This window comes from Anolis sagrei, chromosome X (assembly GCF_037176765.1).
Source record: "Anolis sagrei isolate rAnoSag1 chromosome X, rAnoSag1.mat, whole genome shotgun sequence".
In the NCBI taxonomy this organism is placed as follows: domain Eukaryota; kingdom Metazoa; phylum Chordata; class Lepidosauria; order Squamata; family Dactyloidae; genus Anolis; species Anolis sagrei.
In genome coordinates this window covers 18,545,163-18,569,659 of record NC_090034.1, presented here as the reverse complement: position 1 = coordinate 18,569,659, position 24,497 = coordinate 18,545,163, and the positions used below count along the sequence as shown (strand labels likewise).

Sequence of the window (24,497 nt, the reverse complement as noted above, 5' to 3'; positions counted from 1 at the left end):
ACAAAGGCCTTCACAACTGTATTCTTACTACAACCCAGAGAAAAGAAGTAAAGACTTTATTTATATGCTTTATAAATTGCTATCAGCTTAAGCTGGCACATATATTCTTTGGCTGGATGATTAAAAATAAACAATATAGAAAGTTTTCTCCAGGCTGGGCAATATCAGGAGAATTTCCACTCATTTTTGACATTCCAGCACTTTTTTGTGTTAAAACATGTGCAGAATTATGGAATTTTCCTAATATTTTTATATAAAGAACATTTTTACATCAACAACAAACACATTTCTCACAAAAGAGTCCTAAAATGCAAAAACGAAAGAAAACAAAACCCTGCTATATTGGTTGACCATTTTCCTAATAGTTTCACAAGCAATTACACATATCAAGAAATATCATTTCTTATAAAATATAAGAAAGTTTATGCATATTATATACAGCCCCAGATGAACCAGTTCCCTTTCATGTATTCAGATACTTTCTCTCAACGTCTTGATGCTTCATCACAAATAAGGAAGCATATAAATAAATAAAGGAAGCAATGCCTGAATAAAGGAAACAATGGCCTGCTCTGACCAATTCCCTGCAAAATGTCCTCAGAAGCACCTTAACCCCTATACCTTGCCCCAGCCTCCCCTTCACCCCCCTCCCACCTACCCCGTCCCCAATCTCCCCCCCCTACTGGCTTTTATGTGCATCGAAATTCATAATAAAGTTAATTTAAAAAAAAAGAAGCACCTTAACTACCCATTGGGTTGATCTCCCTACATTATCCTTTAAAATCCTCCTGCTTAGATACATCTTACCTCTGTTCATGCCCAGTGTTTATTTTAAAATTTTAATCTATTACATCTGGCTCAGCCATAAGGTTTTAAATTTTTTTGTGTTATTGCTTATATGTGAGTCATATTAATTGTACTGTTTTATTTGCTTGCTGCTTGTTGTTTTACTGATGTGTTGTTGGGCTAGGCCTCATGTAAGCTGCCCCGAGTCCCATTGAGGAGATGGTGGTGGGGTATAAATAAATAAATAAATAATAATAATAATAATAATTATTATTATTATTATTATTTGACCACTCTTTCCATCTCTAGATGGAGCACCAGTCCTTTGGACTTGATGAACCTTCCTTCAATACCAGAAGCAGATCTGAAACTTTGTGTCTTTCAAAGAGAACTCAAATTGCATATGGAGGGAGGGGCACCCAACAAAGTCCACAATTTCTCATTCCCTTAGAGTTCCTTGGCCAGAGCAACTTGAGAATAGAGTTCCTATATTTCATTCCATGGGTTGCCACTTTGATGGGCCAGCTACTCAATGCCTTTTGAGTCTCCTTGAACCAAACAGAAGGAGGGGAGCATCTCTGTTGAGAGCCGCAGCAACTCTTTCCCATAGCAGACAGATCAGATTTTCATGTATTATTTTACTAAGCTGGAATGTGAATGGCAATCCTTCTTCATATTTTTGCAGCATAAATCTATTTTTGCATGAATAAAGTGCAGTTGTGTTATACCAGCATTTTGCACCCAACTGTGTATCTGTGAATGTGCCTGCTGTTTCCACAATCCCAGTGAATCAAGTGGCACATTGAAAGCACTTGTGAGTAGTTTTATGTGTGGACATTTTAGTTATTTCTTGATTCATGGTGATCACATGAATTTCATGTAATCATCAGAGCTGGTTTTGCCAGTTCTTTCCTCTGATATATAATCTATAGCACTGACTGGCAGTCTCCCATCCAAGTATAAACCAAGATTGGCAGAGTATAAATTCCAAGGATCTGGTCCAAACATGCAACTGTATGTGAAACAGTTACATATGTAGAACTCCAATTATGCAACTGGAAATTGAATGTGCATAGCTACATATGCAAAGAAACACCCTTGTATATGTACTAGGCCTGGGCAGTTTCGTTCGTTAATTTTGTAATTCGTTAAATATTCGTTATTTTTAGCAATTACAAAACGATTACAAAACATATTTTCAAACCCGGAAGTGTTTTTAAATATCGAAACGGCATCCTCCATCTTTTTTATGGGCTTCCGCCCATTTCGGAAATGACGTTTTAGGGATGGAGGATGCTGGGTGCGCTGGGAGCCAATCCTGCGCTCCCAAGCACCGTGGCTGATTGTGATTGGGCGGGCTGCCCTTTAAAAGCGGCTCCGCGTGGCCGCATTGCTCATTGCTGGGGAAGGCGAGGAGACGGGAGGTTCGGGAGGGAGGCTTGGCTTGCATTCATTCATTCCCTGGGCTGGGAGCAGCGGGGAGGCTTTGCCGTTCGCTCCACAACAGGGCAAGCATTTTTAAATATTTCTGAAAAATATCTTTCTTTTATTCTTAAAAAAATTCAAAAAATATTATAAAAAAAGAAAAGACCCTTGTGTGCCTGTGTGTGTGAGTTTGTCCCTGTCCTGTGGCTGTGTTTGCTCCACAACAGGGCAAGCATTGTTAATTTTCCATTTTTAAATATTTCTGAAAAATATCTTTCTTTTATTCTTAAAAAAATTCAAAAAATATTCTAAAAAAAGAAAAGACCCTTGTGTGCCTGTGTGTGTGAGTTTGTCCCTGTCCTGTGGCTGTGTTCGCTCCACAACAGGGCAAGCATTGTTAATTTTCCATTTTTAAATATTTCTGATAAATATTTCTTTTTTAACGAATCGATTCGTTGTCACCTTAACGAATCGACCCCCGTCTTCATAACGAAGTTTCAGAGGTGATTTGCACATGCGCCATCTTAACGAATCGATTCATTAATATTAACGAAATTTCGTAAATACTGAACTTTTTTAAAGGAAAGTTTTGTAATTATTTTAAATATCGAAACGCAAAACCCCCCCAAATACAAATCGATTTTAGAAACAATTTTTTGCGTTGTTACCCAGGCCTAATATGTACCCATGCCAGGCATGGAATTTTACATCTATGAAGACACATTTTGACTAGAACTCAAGTGAGTTGCATATAGCTACGATGATGGAAGAGTTACGACGATCCACATTGATTTTGGAGATTGCCCTGACTTGCTTTTCTTCTGGATCTGTTTATTTGGGTTATTATACAAATTGTTTTGAAATAACAGATTCTAAATGGAATTTAAAGGAAATGTAGTTTACAGACACCTCCGCCCCAAACAGCATCAGTCTGAGTGCTTGCTTCATTTCCATGCTCACAGTAAGACCCCCATATCCAGATATAACTGGACGGTATTAAATCACCTTACTTCCAGTCCCATCATACTGCCCGGAGTCCCCTCAGAAAATAAATAAAGTTTTATTATTATTAAAGTTTTATTATTAATATATTGTTGTGTTGGAGACACCTCTCTATGAATTTCTAGAGACTCCCGCATATCTCTATGGTATGATGGGTATTTATAGTATAATGGGATCTTCTCTAAGAATTTGTTGCCTCCTAAAATTCAAGTCTGGGTCCTTTCAGACAGGCCCCAAAGTACAGGGCCTGTTGGGCTTTTAACTGAGGCATCCAAATGATGGGTCAGATAAAAATGAATTAATTCAGAACAAATTGTCCCGAATTAATTGGATACCCCATTAGATCTGAGCCTTCCTGAAAGGGAACTCACTCCTGGGAGTACCTGGGGTGAGTGTCATCTCACTTCTTCAGGCTTCCAAAAGCCTGGAGGAGCGAGATGGTGCCCACCCCTTCCCTGAAACCCTCCCCCCAAACATCCTTTAAATCTTGTAAAAAGTTAACAGGCTGCCATGACGGTGGTCCTGGAATTCTCCTGGTGCGTAGAAATCATTTCTACACGCCAGAAGTATTCTAGGACCACCATACTGGTGGCCTAGTAAGTTTTTACAAGTTTTTCACACTGTTGTGGGTTTTTTTGGGGTGGCCCCATGCCATCCTGATAATTATTGGGATGACATGGGGACACCCCACCAGGAAAGCCCGGGTTTTTTTAGTGGGCATGTGGATTTAAACCCATGCTAAAGCAGGTTTTTAAAACCTACGTCGGCACGGGTTTATACTATGTCTGGAAGCACCCTGAGTGATAACATCCAGGGGAAGTATACCATAGATTTGCCTGGAGGATTTAGCCAATGCTTAGGGAGATCATTTTCCCATTGGGAACAGATAAGTGAAACTGCAGATATGGGTTATGCTGTTATGGGGGTTTCTCTTCGTGTGTGTGTGTGTGTGTGTGTGTGTGTGTGACATGGCAGAAAAAGCCACTATCATCATGATAAAGCCTTCCTTCCTTATGCACTTTCCAGTGTTCACAGAAGAGGAGTTATACAAGGAAACTTGGAATGTAAATGATTTTTTCACACTGGGTGGAAACCTGCATAGGCCCATCATAGAAGCAAACTGAAATTATCAATATAGTGCCTGGCTTTACTGGGTTGTGGAAGATTCTGTAACAAAAGAACCCCCTCCCACCCCGAATTAATGTTTACTTGTATGTGACAAGGCAAGCTGTTCAATTAAGGCAGCAAAGGAACACATCCATAAATACACACACACACACACACACACACATCTTGGAAAGGAGCTGTGTTCACTCATGCATTGATGATCAAACTGTGAAAACAGCTATCCTTCCTGTTCAACAGACCACGGTGTTATATCAACCGTTTCCAAATGATCTCGCAGCATGCCAATTAACAGAGAGAACCAGGTCTCCATAGATAAGGCAAACAACTTTTACATCCCAATTAGAACCTGGGGGCCCTTTCCCTCCTCTGGGATTTAAAGGCACTCCCTGCCCCCACTAATTTAACAGGGAATGAAATGTAAAAGGGCAGTAGAAAAGGAGATCAATTTGTTTTCCAAGAAGTCCTCTTCCTCCCTTCATTGTCAGCTTTGAATTCTGTTCTGTTCGACTCCATTTGGGATCAAGTATTCAAGCCCAGGAAAAGTCTTGCATAGTGTTTTGACAATATTTGCTATAATAATGTATATGTACAGAACTGAGTGACAGCTACATATGTACATTCTATATACAATGTATGAAAAAACAAAACATAATACAATTGGCTAGTTTAGGATCTAGTCCTATGACAGGCTTAAACTGGAGGGAAGCCCTACCAAAGTGGAAGGACTTCTGACTTGTAGAGACTGGGGGGTGCATTTACACAGTAGAATGAATGCAGTTTGGCACCACTTAGAACTGCCACCGCTCAATGATATGGAATCCTGGGAGTTGGAGATTTTACAAGTTATTTGGGTCTTAAGGAGCCAAATAATTTTGGGGCCTTACCAAAATACAAGTCCTGGGATCCCATTACATTGAGTCATGGCACTGAAAGTGTTGTCAAACTGCATTCGTTCTACAGTGAAGATGCATCCAACATTTAGGGAAAAGTCTGGGTGAGAAATGGAATATTCTGAAAATCATGATGTCTGGATAATTTGGGATGTGAGGACGCATCCATTTTCTCTGCTGCATTTTTAAAATTTTAATATTTGTAAAAGCAAGTTCTTCCCACTAATTTGGGTTTGTTTATTGGGGGGGGGGGGATAAACTATAAGAAAAAATTAAAAATAAGTTGTGGTTGGTGGAATCCATGAGTGCTAAATCCATGGATACAGTGGTCCTGTTACATGCCCAGTGTTCTTGTATCTCACATCACAAGGGCTGCTCAGTTATGGGAACGCAGATTTGGTCCTCCCCTCTATCAGTGTTACTATTGCTTTGTTCATTTTTTTCTTGTTGTTTTATGCTTATGTATTTTTCAGAATCACTTCTCTTATCTCCCCCTGTTCCCTGCTCAATATGTTATGGGGAAATCCAGATATACCAATGCACACTTTTCTTCTTCTCTTTCTTTGCCTGACTTGCACCTGTCTCTGTTTCCTGCTGTTCTTGCGCGAGGCATGTTTTCTGCTGTCAGCATCTCTGCTCTTTTCCCCCCTCCTTCCTTCTATAGAGCTTCAGTTCTCTCTATTTAAAATGGCTAACTGAGCTGAAGGTGGGTGGTAATCGATCTTGGAGCCAGTCAATACCTCAGGACTCTGTAGGCAACTAATAAATTCTGAATCACATAGGGTTTTTTTCTTCTCTCTCCACCACACATCTAGATTTTATTCTCCTTGGCAAACAATGGAAAGGGAAGAGTGGAAGCAACGTTGGAAAGGAAATTGAGCTGTGAGGTACAGTGGTCTAGGCGAGTTCTGTTATGAAATATGAAAATGCTCAATGGAGCTTACATGAGATGAATCATTGCAGTAGACTTTTGCTCAGATCTTCAGGGGGACTGAGGGAGGAAAAAGGAAAGTCTGATCTCGAGGCAGAAAATTCTCTGCATTTTCAAGTGGAATTTGAATGACTTTGAATCACCACCAGATTTGACAATTAGCGAAACAGGGACATGTATCAGATGTATGGTGTCTTGTTGTTGGTCTTTGTGTCATTTCTGATTTATTGAGACGTGAAGGTGAGCCTATCATGGGGTTTCTTCGCAAGATTAGTTCAGAGGGGTTCTTCCTTTGCTTTCCTCCACAGTGGAGAGAATATGACTTGCCCAAAGTCATCCAATACGTTTCAATAGCCGAGTGGAACCTTGGTTCCAGAAGTGTAGTCCAATGTTTAATCCACTAAACCATGCTGGTTCTCTTATGCTTCTTCCTCTCTCTGCATGTAGGACCAAAAAGTCAGCATTATACAATGGATGTAGTCTGCTGTGAGAAGAAGAAGTGGAATTGCACACCAATCATGTTCATCTCAGCTTTTGTCTTTGCAAGGTGCACATTGTGGTAATGCCTCCTATGCTTTCCATTGTGGTTGTGCACCCTATACCTTGCACTGTAGTAGGGTGCTGCGTGTTGTGCATTGTACAATGACACCCAAACACCAACATGTGTTGTGCAATGTTGCTGTTTTGCATGGAGGTTTCACAGCACTGCTATGATATGTCCAAATCTGGGTACATCTGCTACAAAAATGGCATGTTAGATTGAAGCCAATATTCATTTTCGTATTCCTCCTGCAGCTCTCTTTTCCATTTTACTTTGACTTTAAGGACACTTGAAGCTGGGTATTTAAGAACGTACCTGGGCTCTGATGTGAGGGTGTGTCATGTCCTCTGATGTCATAATGCTAGCCAAGAAATTCCATATATATTATACACACATAAGTCAAGAACAGGATTTGAGACAAACTTGTGGATTTTGATATGACCCATGGATAAGTTGAGGGTCATTCTGTGGAGAGGGGAGAGCACTAGTATGAGTTCAAGGGGACCACTACACTTGGCCACTGCCATATTCCTACCCAGTCCAACCACATTCTGTCATGTAGGAAACCACAACCAAAGGACACCTGAAAGAGACCCACCAATTCTCTGTTCTTCCTAATGTTTGCTCCATTGAATGCTCCATTGTGTCCTAGTTGTCAGCGCAGTAATCTTGCCCCCTCCTCAATATGACACACTTTCAACTGTTTAAATATGGCTAACATGTCCATCTCTTCTCTGGTCTAAACACTAGGCCTCCTAGGGCTTCGCTTCTATGTCTTTTACCATTTTGCTCGCCCTTATCTGGATGCATTCCAACTTGTCAATATTCTTCTTGAATTATGGTGCACAGAGCTAGACAGATTATTCCAGGTGAGTTCTGCCCAAAGCAGAACAGTATTTTTCTTGATCTACTTCAAACCTAGAATAAGGTTCTTCTGGGACCGACAAAGCTCTTGCCTTTTATCAATTTACTCAAATAAAGGACTGGTCCCTTTTGTGCTTAGAGTGAAACAACAATACTTATATTGGCCTATGGATAAGTCAACCTTGTTTCTTGGTCAGTTTTTTAAAACTGAAATTTCTAGATGTATGCATGAGTATATACATACAGTAAACATCACTGAAACTGATGGGAATCTCAGCTCAAGTATCCATCAAAGATGTGGTGAAAATCCAAATTTTCCAAGGTGGATGAGATTCATGCTGCTGTTGTTAACTGCCATCAAGTCAACATCAACTATGGTGACTCCATGAATGAGAGACCTCCAAGTCCTCCTGTCCTCGACTGCCCTGCTCAGGCTTTGCAAATTCAGGGAAACAGCAATCTAGACTGAGTCTACCCATCTGTATTAGGCGAAATTATCTAACTTCTTTTGAATGTCACTTTTTATGCAATGTTAGTGGGACCTGTTTACTACAAAAGCTATTGAAAGTGTCAGCTTTGAGTCCCATTCATTTCTGTAATTTTGTGGTGCTAATGACTTTTCAAACTGCATTTAATTATTTTCCCCCAAAAAGAGAGACAGAAAGAAAACCAAAACCCTGCTCTCAGTTAACAACCCCCCCCCCCCATTCTCCCTAGAAACCCAGATTCTTCCTTCTTTTGTCAACAAAATGTAAATGATTTCATCTTAAATGTCTCAAAAGTGTCATTGGTAATAAATAAAAATTATGGGTTTTTTCTTCCAAGTACCACTTAATGAATTTTTAATGTTCATTCCAATTTAATGCAATCAATCTCTTGATATCTCAACACCGATGATGCAACAGCAACACAATTAGGTTACAGAAATCTGTATGTAGTAATAAAAAGAGGTTTAATTACATCTATTTTTAGGATCAGACTTTTTTATCCAAGGCCTAATGGAAGACTACAAAGGAGATTTGTGAGCGAAGACAGTCTTATATTACAAAGATTTGTGCCATGAAGTGATGGCTTAATTCTTTGAGGAATTCTCAAGGTGTAAAATGATTTGGGAGGGGGGAGGGGAGTAACATTTCTGAGACACAGAAGATGAGGCTTTCTGTATTTTTCTCCTCAAACTCCCCAAATTCACTGCTCAACTTTCAGCTGAAATCTATTTTTGATTTTATTTGTGCATTGCATGTGATTGCAAGGGTATTCTGCAGAGCACAAATCGTGCCTACTCTACTGGTTAATCTCAAACTTGCATCGGACTTTGTCTCTCCAATTCTTGACTACTGGTCATGTTGGCTGAGACCTCTGGGAGTTGGAAGTCCACAACAACTGGAGAACCAAAGAATGAGAAGTCTGATGCTAGATCTCACCATCATTCTCCTTACAATGTGGGGATCTCTGCCAGAACTACAACTCCCCGTAGTCTTAGCCATCACAGACAATGTTGATAGGAATAACAGTCCAATATCTTCTCTTGGGTTTCTGTTTCTAAGGCCTTATCTACACTTGACAGTTTAACTCAGTGTAAATTTGCCCCAGAGCATCTTCAGATTCAGCACTTTTGTACTGAATCCAGAGTCATTGTCCAGATTACCTAGGCGCATATTCATTTCACTGTGCTGTTGCCTCCTCAATGGCAACTCTGCTGCTATCCAGCAATGGAGCTCCTGGCCATTGTGGGCACCTCTGCTGATGTCACTTCATCTCCCCTTTAATGCTATTTAATTGTCATTTTGACAAATGATTGCATTTAACCAGCTGAGTGAGTGAGTCAGTGAGAAAGTGAGTGTTAACATGTTTGGGGCAAGTGATGATGTTATGGGACTGAGTTGCTACCACTCAGCTGTAGATGCACACAGGTCTGCTAAAAGAGTAATACCAGATTTGGGGATGTCAGTAGATGGCAAGAGCAGCATATTCCTCCTTCTATACAATAGCTGTCAAGTAAAAATAGCAAGGAAGATGGTATCTCAAAGCACTTGCTTCTCATGACTTTAGCAGCATCCTGAGATGCAGAAATTTAGCAGGAGAAATGTATTTTCCTGGAGGGGAACTTCACCTGCTTAATTTCCATGCGGTTGTTTCTTCGTGGCTTAGGAACGGTGGTCATTCCAGATGCATATTCACCCTCTGAGCCTCCTTAAAGGCCACCTATGAATGAACCCAGCCAAAATGATGGTAGATGTAATGAACATAGAGAGACTTCAAAGACAAGCTTTCTTGTTGATTGCTCTTTTTTCTGTTCCAGAGATGGCAAAATGGACGAAACAGAGTCAAAGCTTATGCAGCAAACTCACAGAAGACTTAAGCCAAAAGGAAATGACTCTAGCAATGTTCCAATGGACAGCATGCACATCAATGAATACTTACATAAATGTCTGCACCATAAAATCCATCCTGGTAAACAACACTGCAGGGATGCACATACAAAGAGAAACATTCATATTAGTGCATTTCCACATGCAAATGCCACCAACCCCTGAACTCTTGAGGTTAGTCTCATCACAAGGTCAGAACCAAACAAGAGAAACCAAATCAAATGGAACCAGGCCAAATCAAACCAAACCACTGATATCACTATATACACATAGGCCAAAGGATAAATACATACATATTTGCATTAGGGGGACATATTATTAATAAAGTCTATACATTCATGCATTTTCTTCTCTTTGATAAGGAAAGCTGTACAGAAAAACACTTGCCCATGTCTTGAACAAAATTAAAATGTGACACAGCTGGGCTGCCACAGTGCCATCAGATTTGACCATGCCCACTGACTTAACATCTAAGTTCCAGTTCAGTTATGACACCCAACTTTTGCTTACTTCCTATTTAAATTTTATTCCCATTTTCCTCTAGATCTAGGAAATCATTACTATACAGTACAACCTCCATATCACCAGGGAGGTATATTTCTTAACTTCATGTGGATAAGAACAAACTCAATTGAAATGAAGGATTTTTGGCCCTAGAATACCATAAGGCCACCCTGGAGCACCCAGAAAATGTCTAGAGATTACATCTTCTGTTTAAATACAATGGCCTGCATTATATGGGTCTACACTGATCATATAATGCAGTTCCAAATGGCATTATATGGCAGTGTAGATCCTACCTTTGCTGTCTTTCAGGATGAAAGTTTTACTTTTCCAAGGTCATCCAGAGAATTTCCATGGCTGAGTAGAAATTCAAACCCTGGTCTCCATGGTCTTAGCCCAACATTCAAATCACTACACCACTCTGTCTCTCACTGAAGAATCTACGGGCGGTTCCAGACAGTCCTTTATCCCAGGAACATTCACGTTTTAAAAAACGTGGATGTTCCTGGGGGCCTGTCTACACCCATCCCAGAAATTGCATGCTTTCTGGGGTGGATGTCCAGATATTCTGTAGGGACTAGGGACCCCCCCTCCCCCCAAAATCGCTCCTCCCCCCTCCCCCGCTCTTCTGGTGCATCATTTCTATGCACCGGGATAGCTACTGCAACAGTGTACAGGAGACCAGATAAGTTTTCTTTACTTTTAAAAGGGGTTTGGGGGCTTTTGGGGGAGGGGGTGAATATTCCCACAGTTTTTCGGACTAATTTAGTTCGGAAAACTGTGGGAATGGTGTCTGGACTGCAGTCCAGACAATGGAAAAGTGGGTTTCCAGTGCTGCACCTGCAAGAGATAAAGTTGAGGGCCAATATTCTACATCAGCTCCTTGTTATGTGTTTTGGAGTCCACTATCTAATTAATTCTCTACAAACCAGGGTTTTTCTAGTTTGCGGTAAAAAAAAAAATTGTCATGTCAGGAGCGACCGCTCCTGTTGTGAGAGAATTGGCCATCTGCAAGTACGTTGCCCAGGGGACGCCCGAATGATTTTGATGTTTTATCATCCTTGTGGGAGGCTTCTCTCATGTCCCCGCATAAGGAGCTGGAGCTGATAGAGGGAGCTCATCCACCTCTCCCCGGATTCGAACCTGCGACCTGTCAGTCTTCAGTCCTGTCGGCACAAGGCTTTAACCCACTGGGCCACCAGGGGCTCCTTGCGGTAAATTAATTTGGGATTGTCCAGGATGTCATCTGGACAGCCCCTTCTTTATTGTGGGAGTTACCGCAATAAAGGGGCTCTCTGGATGTGCCCTACTTCATTAAATATACTTAACTAAGTAGCTGATGAGAACCAGTGTGCTCTAGTAGTTTGAGTGTTAGATTTGAGTGTTCAACTCCCTGCTCAGCCATGGAATCCCATGGAAACCCACTGAGTGGGCAAGTCAACTTCTCAGTCTCTGGTGAAGACAAGGACAAATCTTCCCTGAACAAACCATGCTAAGAAAACCCCACAATAGTTTTGCCTTGAGACAGAAAGGAATCCAAAACACATAACAAGGAGCTGATGTAGAATATTGGCCCTTAACTTTATCTCTAGCAGGTGCAGCACCTTTCCTCTGCAAAGGTGTAGGACATTACTCATAATCGGATTTCCCAAACCTTATGCTCATGAAATGTTGGCATTGGCACAACATCTAATTATGTGGAGGCACACATATGCTGCCCTTTCTGTGCCTCAACCTCTGTATGAAATTGTTAGCACAGCTATTCTTGATGCCCGCTTATACCAAAGCTCGTTCCGAACCAAGGCTGTAAGCAACTTGTGATTCCAATTGTATCTTGTAAAAAAAAAGCAGCGGCAGCAAAACCAGAAAAAAATAATAATGACGGAGTGCTATCATTCTGAAAACAACATATTGTATATTATGTAATTATATTTTGCAACTGTTTCCAACATTCTATCAAAATTGCTTTCTCTATATAGCAATTGTGCATCTGTTCTCCATTTGTTAAAATGGTTTTCCCATAGCTCAAGATGACTATTATGATTTTTTAAAGGAAAAAAAAAATAGATGTTTTAGGAAATGGTAGCCAGGAAGGTTTAATTCCCCAAGCCAATATAACTCCAAATTACTAGTCCTTATGAAGACAAGCAGAGATATATGGACAGTGTCTCATAAGGTCTGGTAAAATACATAGGAATGGGGGTGGGAAAGAGATTCAGAGCAAAACTTTTAATAGCATTCTTTATTTCCCCTGTAACTGGAGGGATTTCAGTGAGGAGATGAAGGTGGGGTTCATGCCTTTTTTATCTTTAATATTATATATTTCACATTGTTTACAATTATTGGTGTTATTACAGAATTTTTGCTGGAAATGTTGCCATCAAGTTGACTTTGACCCCTGGCCCCATGGGGTCCTGAACTTTGCTTGGATGCATGGAACTGGATAATAGTGAGCTTTATTAAAATGAAGGACATTCAGTTAAAGGATACTACCAAATCAAACTGGAGGACTTTGAAAATGCCTGGAGATTACCTATTTTGTTGGATATCTGTTCCATGAATTGGGAGTCATATACACAAGCACACCCCCTCCCCTACTCTTTTACATAAAAGCTATTCACTAATACAAGGGACAAGAGAATCATAGAATCATAGAGTTGGAAGAGACCTTGTGGGCCATCCAGTCCAACCCCCTGCCAAGAAGCAGGAATATTGCATTCAAAGCACCTCTGACACATGGCCATCCAGCCTCTGTTTAAAAGCTTCCAAAGAAGGAGCCTTCACCACACTCTGGGGCAGAGAGTTCCATTGCTGAACAGCTCTCACAGTCAGGAAGTTCTTCCTAATGTTCCTGTAGTTTGAAGTCATTGTTCCATGTCCTAGTGTCCAGAGCAGCCAAAAACAAGCTTGCTCCCTCCTCCCTATGACTTCCCCTCACATATTTATACATGACCATCTCTTCTCAGTCTTCTCTTCTGCAGGCTAAATATGCCCAGCTCTTTCAGCTGCTCCTCATAGGACTTGTTCTCCTGACACTTGATAATTTTAGTCACCCTTCCCTAGACACATTCCATCTTATCAACATCTCCCTTAAATTGCAGTGCCCCAAATTGGACAATGGAAAATTTATCCTCCAACTACCATCTCAAACAATAGCTGGCTCAATCTTCAGTAACTGGATCCAACTCAAAGGAGATCTCTTTCATGACTACCTCTATTTGAATCTTACATTTTTTTTAAAACCTACTATCCCCCATCTACCACTTCATCACATTCATTGAATTCTACTGAGCCACCCATTTAAGAAATGGCAACCTACTGAGTTCATCACTTGATGTTAGCTTCAAATGTAGGGCATTTTCAAGTGTTTTAAATGGTTGTCTTTTCAGGCACTTTCTAAGCTTGTTGACAAGTGACTTTTTTTTTTTTTTGCAAATTATCCATTTAGAAAAGGGTAAAATAGCCAATTCTGTCGTGTGATGATTTCCCCCTGTTCTCAGCTTTAAAATGAAATGATTACGCAATTTGTGGGAGGAGCCAAAATGCCCTTTTGTGAAAAAGCTCTGCTTTGCTTGCCTTTTGCTCAAGGAGAGAGGGGGGGAGGGAATGGGGGGGGGGGAGGGAATGAGGGGTGAAGGGAGGGAGGAGGATGGCTGGCCTGTAGGCAGAAGGGCCATTGACTTCATCTCCTGGAGAGAGAAATGTTCTCCTCATTTCTTTACCTTCTTTCTCCTTTCTTTTCTTCTCCCTCCTTTCCTCCCTTCTTTTCCCTTTGCTCTGCTGGCAATTCATATGATTCTTACAAATGATTGTCTGACTAACAGACAGGATCATGAGTACAACCAATTTCTATGGCTTAGGAATAGCTTTTGGCTCTTAATTTAGTTTGGGGAACCAGGGCAAGTAAGCATATGAGTGCATCTACAGTGTCGAATTCCAGCAGTTTGATACCACTTCAACTACCATGGAGCTTTGCGATGCACTGATTGGATTTTAAATATTTGCATTAGTACATAACTTTCCATAATAGCAGCTATCTTTTACTGTCAGCAATTTTCTTCGGAGGCGGGACAGTTGATGGGGGACAAATCTCAACTGTGCGATGGCAAATCAATGGAGGACTCCTGAGTGAAACAGATAGATTAAAAAGTGTGCGATGAAGGTAGGAAAATCATCCATTTAATTTCAAAACTGAGTATGCCTAAGCAAAATGGCAAACCTACTCTTCCCCAACACTTGACCTGTTCAGTGGGATGAATTGGCTGATGATATTTATTATTCACAGTCCTAAAAGCTGAAGATGGTTGGAAGTTGAACTTTGTTTTGGGAGACTATTTATTTTGGATATCAAATGTTATCCAACTTCCATGATAACCAGATGTTTGCAACCATCCCCAAAGAGATCTCTGTCTCTGCACCGTTTCTCTTCCCACTCCCCTGCCCAATTCTCTGCAGCGTTCCTTCTCAAGGGGAATTTACATAACAACATGGGACACACAAAATGCTCGAAAGCCACCAACCATGACAGTCCAAATTACTATCATTTGTCAACCCTGTACACAAGGTGCTCTACTCCAGGCATATGAGATTGGTTGCATGCTGTGTGGGGTTTGTGTGGCGAGACAAGAGCATCATGCATGGCGCTCGCAAATGCTCAGTTTCTCAAGGGGGAAAGGAGAGGGAAGAGAAGATGGGCAACGCAGGACAGGAGGCCGGAGGAGCCCGCAGCTACTCACCCGCCGTAAGCTGGGATCGGAGGAGGAGGAGCAGCCGCACGAAATGTGTTGTAGACAGTGCGGCCTCTGCCTCGGAGGTGTGCCCCTCTGTATGCAGCGGCAGCAGTCGCGGCGGGATAAGGGAAGCCAGGCACTGAAAATTAACAAAGAAAGACCAATTAGAGATATATATACAGAAAACCATGAATCAGACTAATTTGCTTCTATTTCATAAAATACTGCTTCTCTATTCAGCCCCTAGAAGAAAGAAATGAACTCCATGTTCTCAGCAACACTTCCCCAATTGCAGTCAGCCCTCAACATTCATGGGGTTAAAGGGTGCAGAACACCCACAAATATGCAAAAATGCAAATAAACACCTCTCTAGGAATATCTACACCATGCAACATGGCCCTATCGCCAACTTCTGGCAGAACATTAAGCCAGAGGACCTAGAGATCCACAGATCCACTGGTCAAATCTGAGAGTAACTGAATCCACATACGTCAAACCTGCAAATGTAGAGAGTCGACCGTATTTTCAGCTCTGATGCCATAGAATAGATACAGGGAGTGGGAGGCAAAGTGTTGAACTTCCTGACCAAGAATTCTTATCCTTCCTTATATGCTTAAATATCCTAAAGCAAAGTTTCTCAAAGATATTTTGGACTTCAGCACCCACAATACCTAAGAGCTGGTAAGTTGGCTGGGATTTCTGGGAGTTGAAGTCCAATACACCTAGAGGAGCACAGTTTGAGAAACACTTTCCTAAAGGCATAAAAGTCTATTTTATCTTGGAAACTAACTAAGGTTGGCCCTACTAGTACTTGGATGGGAGTTGGTTCATGAATATCAGGCACTGTTGGCTCTATTTTAAAGGAATGCACTGGAAAAGCCAGTATTCCTGCAAGGGAGGTGGTTTGACTATTTATTATTATTATTTATTTAGCAATTTTGTATACCGGTCTTCTCTCCTCTGTCGAGGGACTTGGGCCGGTTTCCAACAATAATATCACAAACAGTAATTAAAAACATCATATTACATATTACACTAAAACGTTAAAATAGCAAAATGCAAGCACATAATTACAATGGTCAGTCGTCACAGTAAATTCGTTGTTCGTTGACTAGATAACTCCTATGGTCCCTTCTGACTTTAAAAGAGGCTATGGCTTACTGGTGGAGTTATGTCCTGCATACTGGACACCAACATAGTGCAATATAAGTGGATCAGTGTGCATGGCTGACAGCTCAGTGTGAAATTGCAATACACATGTTCATGCTATTCAATGACCATTCACATGGCTGAATTATAGCAGTTTGGACATAACTTTATCTGTCATGGTTGCATCCTATGTCATTTTTGTGGCACCTGAATGCACTGATATTTCATAGAATTTCACATTCCAGAATTCCATTGCATGGAGACAGGGCAATTCAGGTGGTCTCAAGCTGCATCAATTATACAGTGTATATGTATAAGTAGATGTATGGTCAGAATGCCATTGTTAAACCGAAAGAATGTAGACTTACTAAATCAACTGTTGAATGGATGCCAGAGAATATATTATTTACTGGAGATATAGAAACTATTTGAATGAGCATCTCTGAGAGCAAGAGAAGAAAAGGAGCCCATGCACACGTTGTCCAAATGAATGACATGATCCTTACGGGAGGGGAGACTTTCAAGCCAGTATTTTAATCAAGCAAGCAAGGAAAACAAATATCACTGAATCAACCTCAATGAAAGCAAGTGAACAGAGGTAATGATACATAGAAAGCTTAATTTAAAGCTTGCGCATGGACCCATTGCCAAGCCAGCTCTGGCTGCTCATTGGCTTCCGCATCACATTTTCAAAACACCATTAAGATGAAAAATAAAGACACACGTCCCCAATGTGCGGATGCAGCAGCCTGCATCTGCAAGTGTTTTGTTCTCCCATCCTCCTTCTCCCTCTCTCTGTTTCTCTCCGCAATAATACACACAGATATATATATATATATATACATATATCTCAGCACACACAAATAACATAAAAGTTACACATCTAAGTCTCCCATGGGCTGTATCTACACTGTAGAATGAATGCATTTTGACACCCCTCGAATTGCCTTGGTTCAAAGGTATGGAGTTCTGGGATTTGTAGTCTGATGTGCTCTTTAGGCTTCTCTGCTCAACAAAGCTGGTTCCTCACCAAACTTTAGCTCCCAAGATAGCATAGCATTCTGTCATTGCAGTTAAAGTAGTGTCAAAGTAATGTGGATGGATCCTAAGTGAGGGCTTGGATGGAGTCCATCTATGTTTTTTTTGAGTTCTGCTATGGGAAAGAGATAAGCTATGAATCATTGCTATCATAAAAACATAAGAGTTTTGTGGTCTCCAAAGAGGCCAGTGAAACTATCAGTGAACAATTCCAGATAATGAAAAGAATTGGGAGCTCTTGCAACAGAAAACCACATTTATCCAATGGGAGAACTAACTTTGGTATCCTTATAGTAGCTAAAGTGGATGAAGGTAGCTGGGTTAGCCAATATCCAGTTGTCTTGTTCATTTGTATAGAATCACTATCTGTTTCTGTTTGTTTCATTTGTAACCCCCCCCCCTTTTTTTTGTTTTCAAATACCTCCCAAAAATAGGTGCCTTTCTGAATGGGTGTTTTCATTCTGCATCTGAAAAAAATGAAAAATTTCCACCCAATGGCCACTATGGCTGGGTTTCCCCAGACTCCCCTTCCCCTTACTTGTAAGGCTAGAGTGCTGAAAATCACCATACATGGAAGACACATCTACCACTTTTATCCCACCAAGTTTTATAACGTTTGGGTCATCCCCTGATTTTTAGGCATTTTTTTCTTGCTATAAATAAAATCTTTCTAAAAACATTCCCTCTTTCTCCCGCTGGCCCTGCCCTCTAATTTCTCCAGGAGCAGCAGCAGGAGTGGGGCCAGGCTGGGCACCATTCTTTCCTGCCAAATGTCAAAGAAGCTCAATACACCACACAAACAGCCCAGTATCCAGCCCCACTATTTCACTTCTTTAACTGGCGGAAATGGGGGGAATTCCCCTCCCCTTCCTATCATTTTTGGCAATAACATGGTTTGCCCTTATATTCTTCATTTTGACCTGATTAAAAGTATCAGAGTTACTTAAGATACCATTCTCCCTGTGATGTTTTCCCCTCGATCTGCAGAAAAGAACTGGGTTTAAAGACAGGGCTTAAGATACCACTCCTCTTGTGATGCTTTCTCCTTGGTCTGCAGAGGAGACGAGCGGTGGTGGGCGAGGTGAGGCAGGCAGTAGGCAAGTGGAGGGCTAAGAGGGAAATAGCTCTCTGTGGGCCATGTAAGGCAGGCAAGAAAATAGTACCCACATCCACTTGCTTTTGTTTCAACCTTGTTTTCATTCCAGGGGAGGGGTTCCCGTTTTGTGCTCCCATCCGAAATGAATTGAACAAAAGAATGGATGAAACAGGAGAAGCGTGTACTGTGCACACCTCTAATATCCAGCTTTCTTGGCAGTGTAGGCAAATTAGCCAAACTGCATTCAGATCTCTTCAATGCTATTGCTTCCTATTGACTTGGGAAGATTATGAGACCCATACAGTCATTCTTTATTATTATTTTTAAGAAGAGTATTGTAAGACTCTTGATGTATTCTAATGGACTATCTTCACATCTAGCTCCCAAAAGAAGAGGAGTGTCTAGAGAGTGCAATATGAATTGCAGTCACTGAAACATGCAAGACTTTTGGAACTTTTTTATCGTAATATATTCTATCTCATTTTTTAAAGGTAATGCCTAGTGTTGCTGCTGGTAATGAAAACTGCTGCTGAATGATCTCAAAGAACAGAAATCTATGTATTTCTACTAAGTTTAAATGATTACAACAGAAACAAATACAGCAGCCTCAAAATACTGTCACGATATATACTGATATAACTTGATTTTGTATGTTCAGATTGAGAATTCCTCCTCATCCCTGGATTATTTTTTAATTGGAGGTCCAGATAACCTATATGAGACCTTCGGTGCACAACCCATATCTTCTTCCACTAACCTCCAGACCCTTCAAATTTAATGTGGCAGATTAAAAAAAATTGAGTGATATAATTGCAAAGAAAATTGAATTTAGTCCTTAATCCATAATGATTTATACCACATCCCTGGAAATGACTGTAGTATAATCAACCTTAAAATTAATTCCATCTATGCATCTGGGTGATGAACCATTGAAGAAAGGATGGGGGAAATTGAGCTTTTATGCACAGAACATTGAAATCAGCATTTCAGAGAAGCAGAATGATTTAACCAGGTTTATTTTCATATCCATATAGGAGCAAAGAAGGAAAGATGAGAGTGAGTTTTGCAGCCAAGTACAAAGCAGGCAGGCTCACACCAGAACTGCAATCAAATGCTATTTTATCCCAATTGATATCATCATCATCATCATAATCATCATCATCATCACAATAGTCTTTGGTCAAGAAAGTAGATCTTTTCTTTTTTAACTATACTTAAGTATGTGGCCTTGGTATCCTACTTGGAGAAGGGTAGGATATTAAACAAATAAAAATATAGGCAAAATAGCACATTTATATCCAATATCCCTTCCTAATATAGGCCCCATCTACACTGCCATATAATCCAGTTTCTGATCCCAGATTATCTGCCAGATGCTGTATTAAATGGACGTGTAAATCCATAGTTATGTTTGAGTCCACAATGCTCTCTGGGTGTAGGTGAACGACAACTCCAAAACTCAAGGTCAATGCTCATGAAACCCTTCTAATGTTTTCTGTTGCTCATGGAAATCCTGTGTGCCAAGTTTGGTTCAATTCCATTGTTGGTGGAGTTCAGAATGCTCTGATTGTAGGTGAACTATAAATCCCAGTAACTACAACTCTCAAATGTCAAGGTCTACCTTCCCCAAACTCCATCTGTGTTAATATTTGGGAATATGGAGTATTCATGCCAAGTTTGGTCTAGATCCTTCATCGTTTGAATCCACAGTGCTCTTGATTGTAGGTTAACTATAAATTCCAGCAACTATGACTCCCAAATGACAAAATCAATTATTTTGAGTGATGGTCACTCCTAGGGTTAGTAGGAGTTTTGTGGCCAAATTTGGTGACAATTAGTCCAGTGGTTTTTGAGTTATGATGTCACTCAAAACAAACAGAGAATCTATATAAATAAAAATGTAATGTTTGTTTGTGGGCTTAACATAACTCAAAAACCACTGGACAAATTGACACGAAATTTGGACACAATACCCCTATCAGGCCAATGAATGACCATCACTCATAAAAACACTGGAAAAACACAACAGAAGAGACTTAAAAGGCCAAAAACCAAAAAGATGCTACAGCACATGTGCAAAAACAACGCCCCTAGCAAACAAAATACTCAATAGCATATTCACACTCTCTTCTGGACTACTGCTCCCAGCATCCTCTAGACTGGGCCCTTTAGGAGAGGAGGATGGTCCAAATGCACTCCTCCCAAGCTGTGAGCTTTTTTTTCTCCTTGGATTTTTTTTGAGAGCATCCCAATCCCTACATATTTCCAATTTCCTATTCCTGGACTGCAACTCCCAGCAACCCTCCAGATAGATAAGATAGATAGATAGATAGATAGATAGATAGATAGATAGATAGATTAGATAGAGATAGGTAAGTAGGTAGATAGATTGATCAGGAGGACTGCTGGGAGTTGCAGTCCAAGAACAGGTATAGAAGGAAGACAGAGGAAAAAGAGGAAGGGAAAGAAAAGGGAGGTAGGAAAGGAAGGGAAGTGGAAGAGAAGGAAGGAAGGAGAGAATGAAAGAAAAAAATGAAGAAAGGAAGGAAAGAGGGAAGGAAAGAAGAAGAGAAAGAAAGGAGGAAAGAGGGAGGGAAAGTTGGCCACAGCAAAGTGTGGTGGGTACAGCTGGTATATATATAAGGGGGGGGGGGGGGGAGAGAGAGAGAGAGAGAGAGAGAGAGAGAGAGATTGATTATATGGCAATGTTGATGAGGCCTGAGAAAGTGTGACTCATCCAAAGCCACTCAATGGGTTTCTGTGGCCAAGAAGGGATGTTATCCAAAGTCATAGGTTGCATCTACACTATAGAATTAATGCAGTTTGTTTGTTTGTTTGTTTGTTTGTTTGCAATTTGATACTGCCCTTCTCAACCCTGAAGGGGATTCAGGGTGATTCACTGTCTGATACCACCCGAACTGCCAAAGCTAGATACTATGAAATTCTGGGATTCATAGTTTAGTGAGGCTCTGGCATGCTTGGGTAGAGAAGGCTAATGACTGTAAAACTGCAAAGAAATCATCAATGGAGCATCCCAGTTTTGAAACTGAGGGATAGATGACAAAAGAGCAGATGCAAAACCCGACAGGGGAGCCGATTCCCCATCAAAGCCATCAAAGCCTACAGCCCCTTTAACGACCAATTATTCGTTGCATTCCAGCTCTAATTTGGGTTTTCATAAGAGCACCATATGCCGAGAGAGGAAGGAGTACCATCAAACTGGATGGATGAATCTTTCCTCTCTGATGCACTCTCCAGGCACCTCTACATGCGCCAAGCACCTGTCACTCTTCCTCTGAGCCTCCATAGGAAAAACACAGCACTTAGGTCTTCCTGGGCCAGGTGTGAGAGTGTGGACAACCCTACCCAAAAGACAGCAGTCCTGTGACCTTCTGGTGAAATCCACCAAACAGATTAACAGCACTTTACAGCACAAAAATACACAGAGTGGAATGAATGCAGTCTGACCACACTTGAACTGGATTTAAGGTAGATTCACTCTCTAGTGTGATGAGGGAATCTTTATGTTCTCCAGCATGATTATATGGTCAACTTATATAAGACATTCAAATCATACTGGAGAACTTAGGTCCAGCATAATGATGCTATGATCAATTTCCAGCCAAAGTTGACTATAGAATCATTGGAGGACCTAGAAATTCCTTGAGAGAGCATTTTAATCAAATCCACAAAAATCACATCTGCAAAAGTGGATGGATGACTGTAATTTGCCCAAATCCTGTGTATTTTGAGATCAGCAAACTGTATTTACAATGTCTTGTAGATTCATGGCAATGCTTCTTTGGGATTATCAAAGCAATTGTCTATTTATCATCATGTTCAACTCTGCATTGGAAGCAAACTGAGGTGTTTTGTGTATTTTGAACAAACAGTGTCTTGCAGGCCATTTTTATTTGAAATTTGAAATTCATTGGGGGGGGATGTACATTTTCTCTCTCTCTCTCTCTCTCTCTCTCTCTCTCTCTCACACACACACACACACACACACCATCTCTAATTAATGTACAAGTTTAATCACCACTCCCCACATGGAAGAGTAATTTTTCACTGTTCATTTGCTCGGTGTAATCTCTGAACTGACATAACAGCAAAGCAATAGCCTATAAATCTGTTCCCATTTGTTCCTTTAATATTCATATTGCATTGAACTACAGCTGCTTGTTGCTGCAGTCTATTACAACATGCAAAAGTGTTGATAAAATATTATGAAAGACAAGATATATTTGCTGTGGCTGTGCGCGCCATTTTTTCCCTCTCCAAAGAGACGATACAGCTCGTGCATCATCCCTTTGCTTGCCGCCAACCGGGCGATGATTAGTGATTAATTACTTCTGCACAAATTGACAGGGCACAGGGAAATTGACACGAGTCTGATTAATTAACTCCCTCCCCCTTTTTAAAAAGTGGGGAGATAGTTTCTTAGAAAACCACTCCAAACTAATTGAATGTTTGAATGAGTTTTTTAGAGAGAGAATTGGAAACAATAGCTAACATTTAGACCTGGATTTCCAATCTGGAAAGATCTTCAATGGGAAAGATTTGTTTCAAGGTAAAAAGGCAGACCATGGAAGTTTAGGTACATTTACATTGTTAAATGAATGCAGTTTGACACCACTTTAGCTGCCATGGAATCACAAGGTGCAGTTTTAGAAGGTCGTGAGCCTTCCTCCCAAAAAATGATATGCCTCATCACCAAACGATGACAGCTATGGCCCCATAACATTCAGCCAAGATTATTAAGGTGGTCTCAACCTGAATTAATATTACAGTGTAGATGTATGATCTATTTTCTAATTCATCCCATATGAAACTAGCAATCTACCCCTCTTTTAATGTTTTTATTGAATGCATTTTCTAATGATGCTGTATTTTAACTGTGTTTTGCCCTGCATTGAGCCGTAAGGAGAGGCCAATAATAAATAAAAATGTGTTGTTGTTGTTGTGGTTCAAGAATGGTTGCATTTCATCGCATGTGCAAACAGAAGCAGGCAAGGGTACATCACTATGGGACTGGAAGATCTACTCTTGATTGTCGAAGGCCTTCATGGCCGGAATCACTGGGTTGGTGTAGGTTTTTCAGGCTATATGGCCATGTTCTAGAAGCATTCTCTTCCTGACATCTCCTCTGAGGATGCCTGCCATAGATGCAGACGAAACATCGGGAGAGAATGCTTCTAGAACATGGCTATATAGCCTGAAAAACCTACAATAACCCATCTACTCTTGAGTTTACCACTGTTCTCTTGAGTTGGACAAGAGCTATCTCTGTGTGTCTTTATGTGGCTTCAGGTCACTTGTTGACTAACGGAGATCCCACATTATCCACATTATGACACATTATCCAATGCTTTGAAGGTTCTGAATCATTGATGGTCCAATACTCCAGTAGATAACATATGATAGACTGCAAAACCCATGGCAATAATAACTAAACAGATTTCTTTGTGTGTTCTTCCCTGATATGTTCATTATTTTGTGCTATTTTCCATGCGGCCGTCAGTGTAAAATTCAGGGCAGTGCAAATATGAAAGCCTGCCTGTGTATTACATTGTGTATTGAACTGGAAAGTGTGAATTAGGTATGTCTGAAGTGAGCCAACCTGTCTTCTATCTGGACTCTTCATGATTATGGAAATGAAGCAGAAGTTCCAATATCTACAATAACCCAAGACATGAAAATAAAAATTTAGGCAACAGAAGAGGAGGAAGGAAAAAGAACCCTCTTATTGTTTTAATATAAGAGCAACATATGTAATGTAACACAATGTCTACCTTAGTCCTCAAAGCTGAAACTTTTGACTTTGAACATATTTTTGGAGTGAACATAACAATGCAGTTGAATATAGCGTCAGGAGAAAAATACATTGGATTCATCCGTATCCTGTCAAGCAACAGAACAGAGAAACCAGTTCGACCCATTCTGGCTGGGCATGAATGTTAGTTAATTGAGTGTGAAATCACCAGCATTTCTCATTATTTTTAAATAACAAGAAATGGCAAAAAGAGGAGGACAGAAACTAC

The 24,497-nt window shown here is 40.6% G+C and overlaps 1 protein-coding gene across 12 annotated transcripts in view; it reads right to left on the bottom strand.

The window, feature by feature from the left end:
• Positions 1 to 24,497, bottom strand: part of RBFOX1 (RNA binding fox-1 homolog 1) — a 1,606,230-nt gene that overhangs the window by 36,912 nt on the left and 1,544,821 nt on the right. For all 12 annotated transcript variants that reach the window (XM_067473372.1, XM_067473373.1, XM_067473365.1 and 9 more), the window contains 2 exons: positions 15,180 to 15,312; positions 9,992 to 10,031 (listed from right to left, as the gene is read on the bottom strand). In XM_067473372.1, coding sequence (XP_067329473.1) covers positions 9,992 to 10,031; positions 15,180 to 15,312 — 173 coding nt within the window. The remainder of the gene's footprint in view (positions 1 to 9,991; positions 10,032 to 15,179; positions 15,313 to 24,497) is intronic.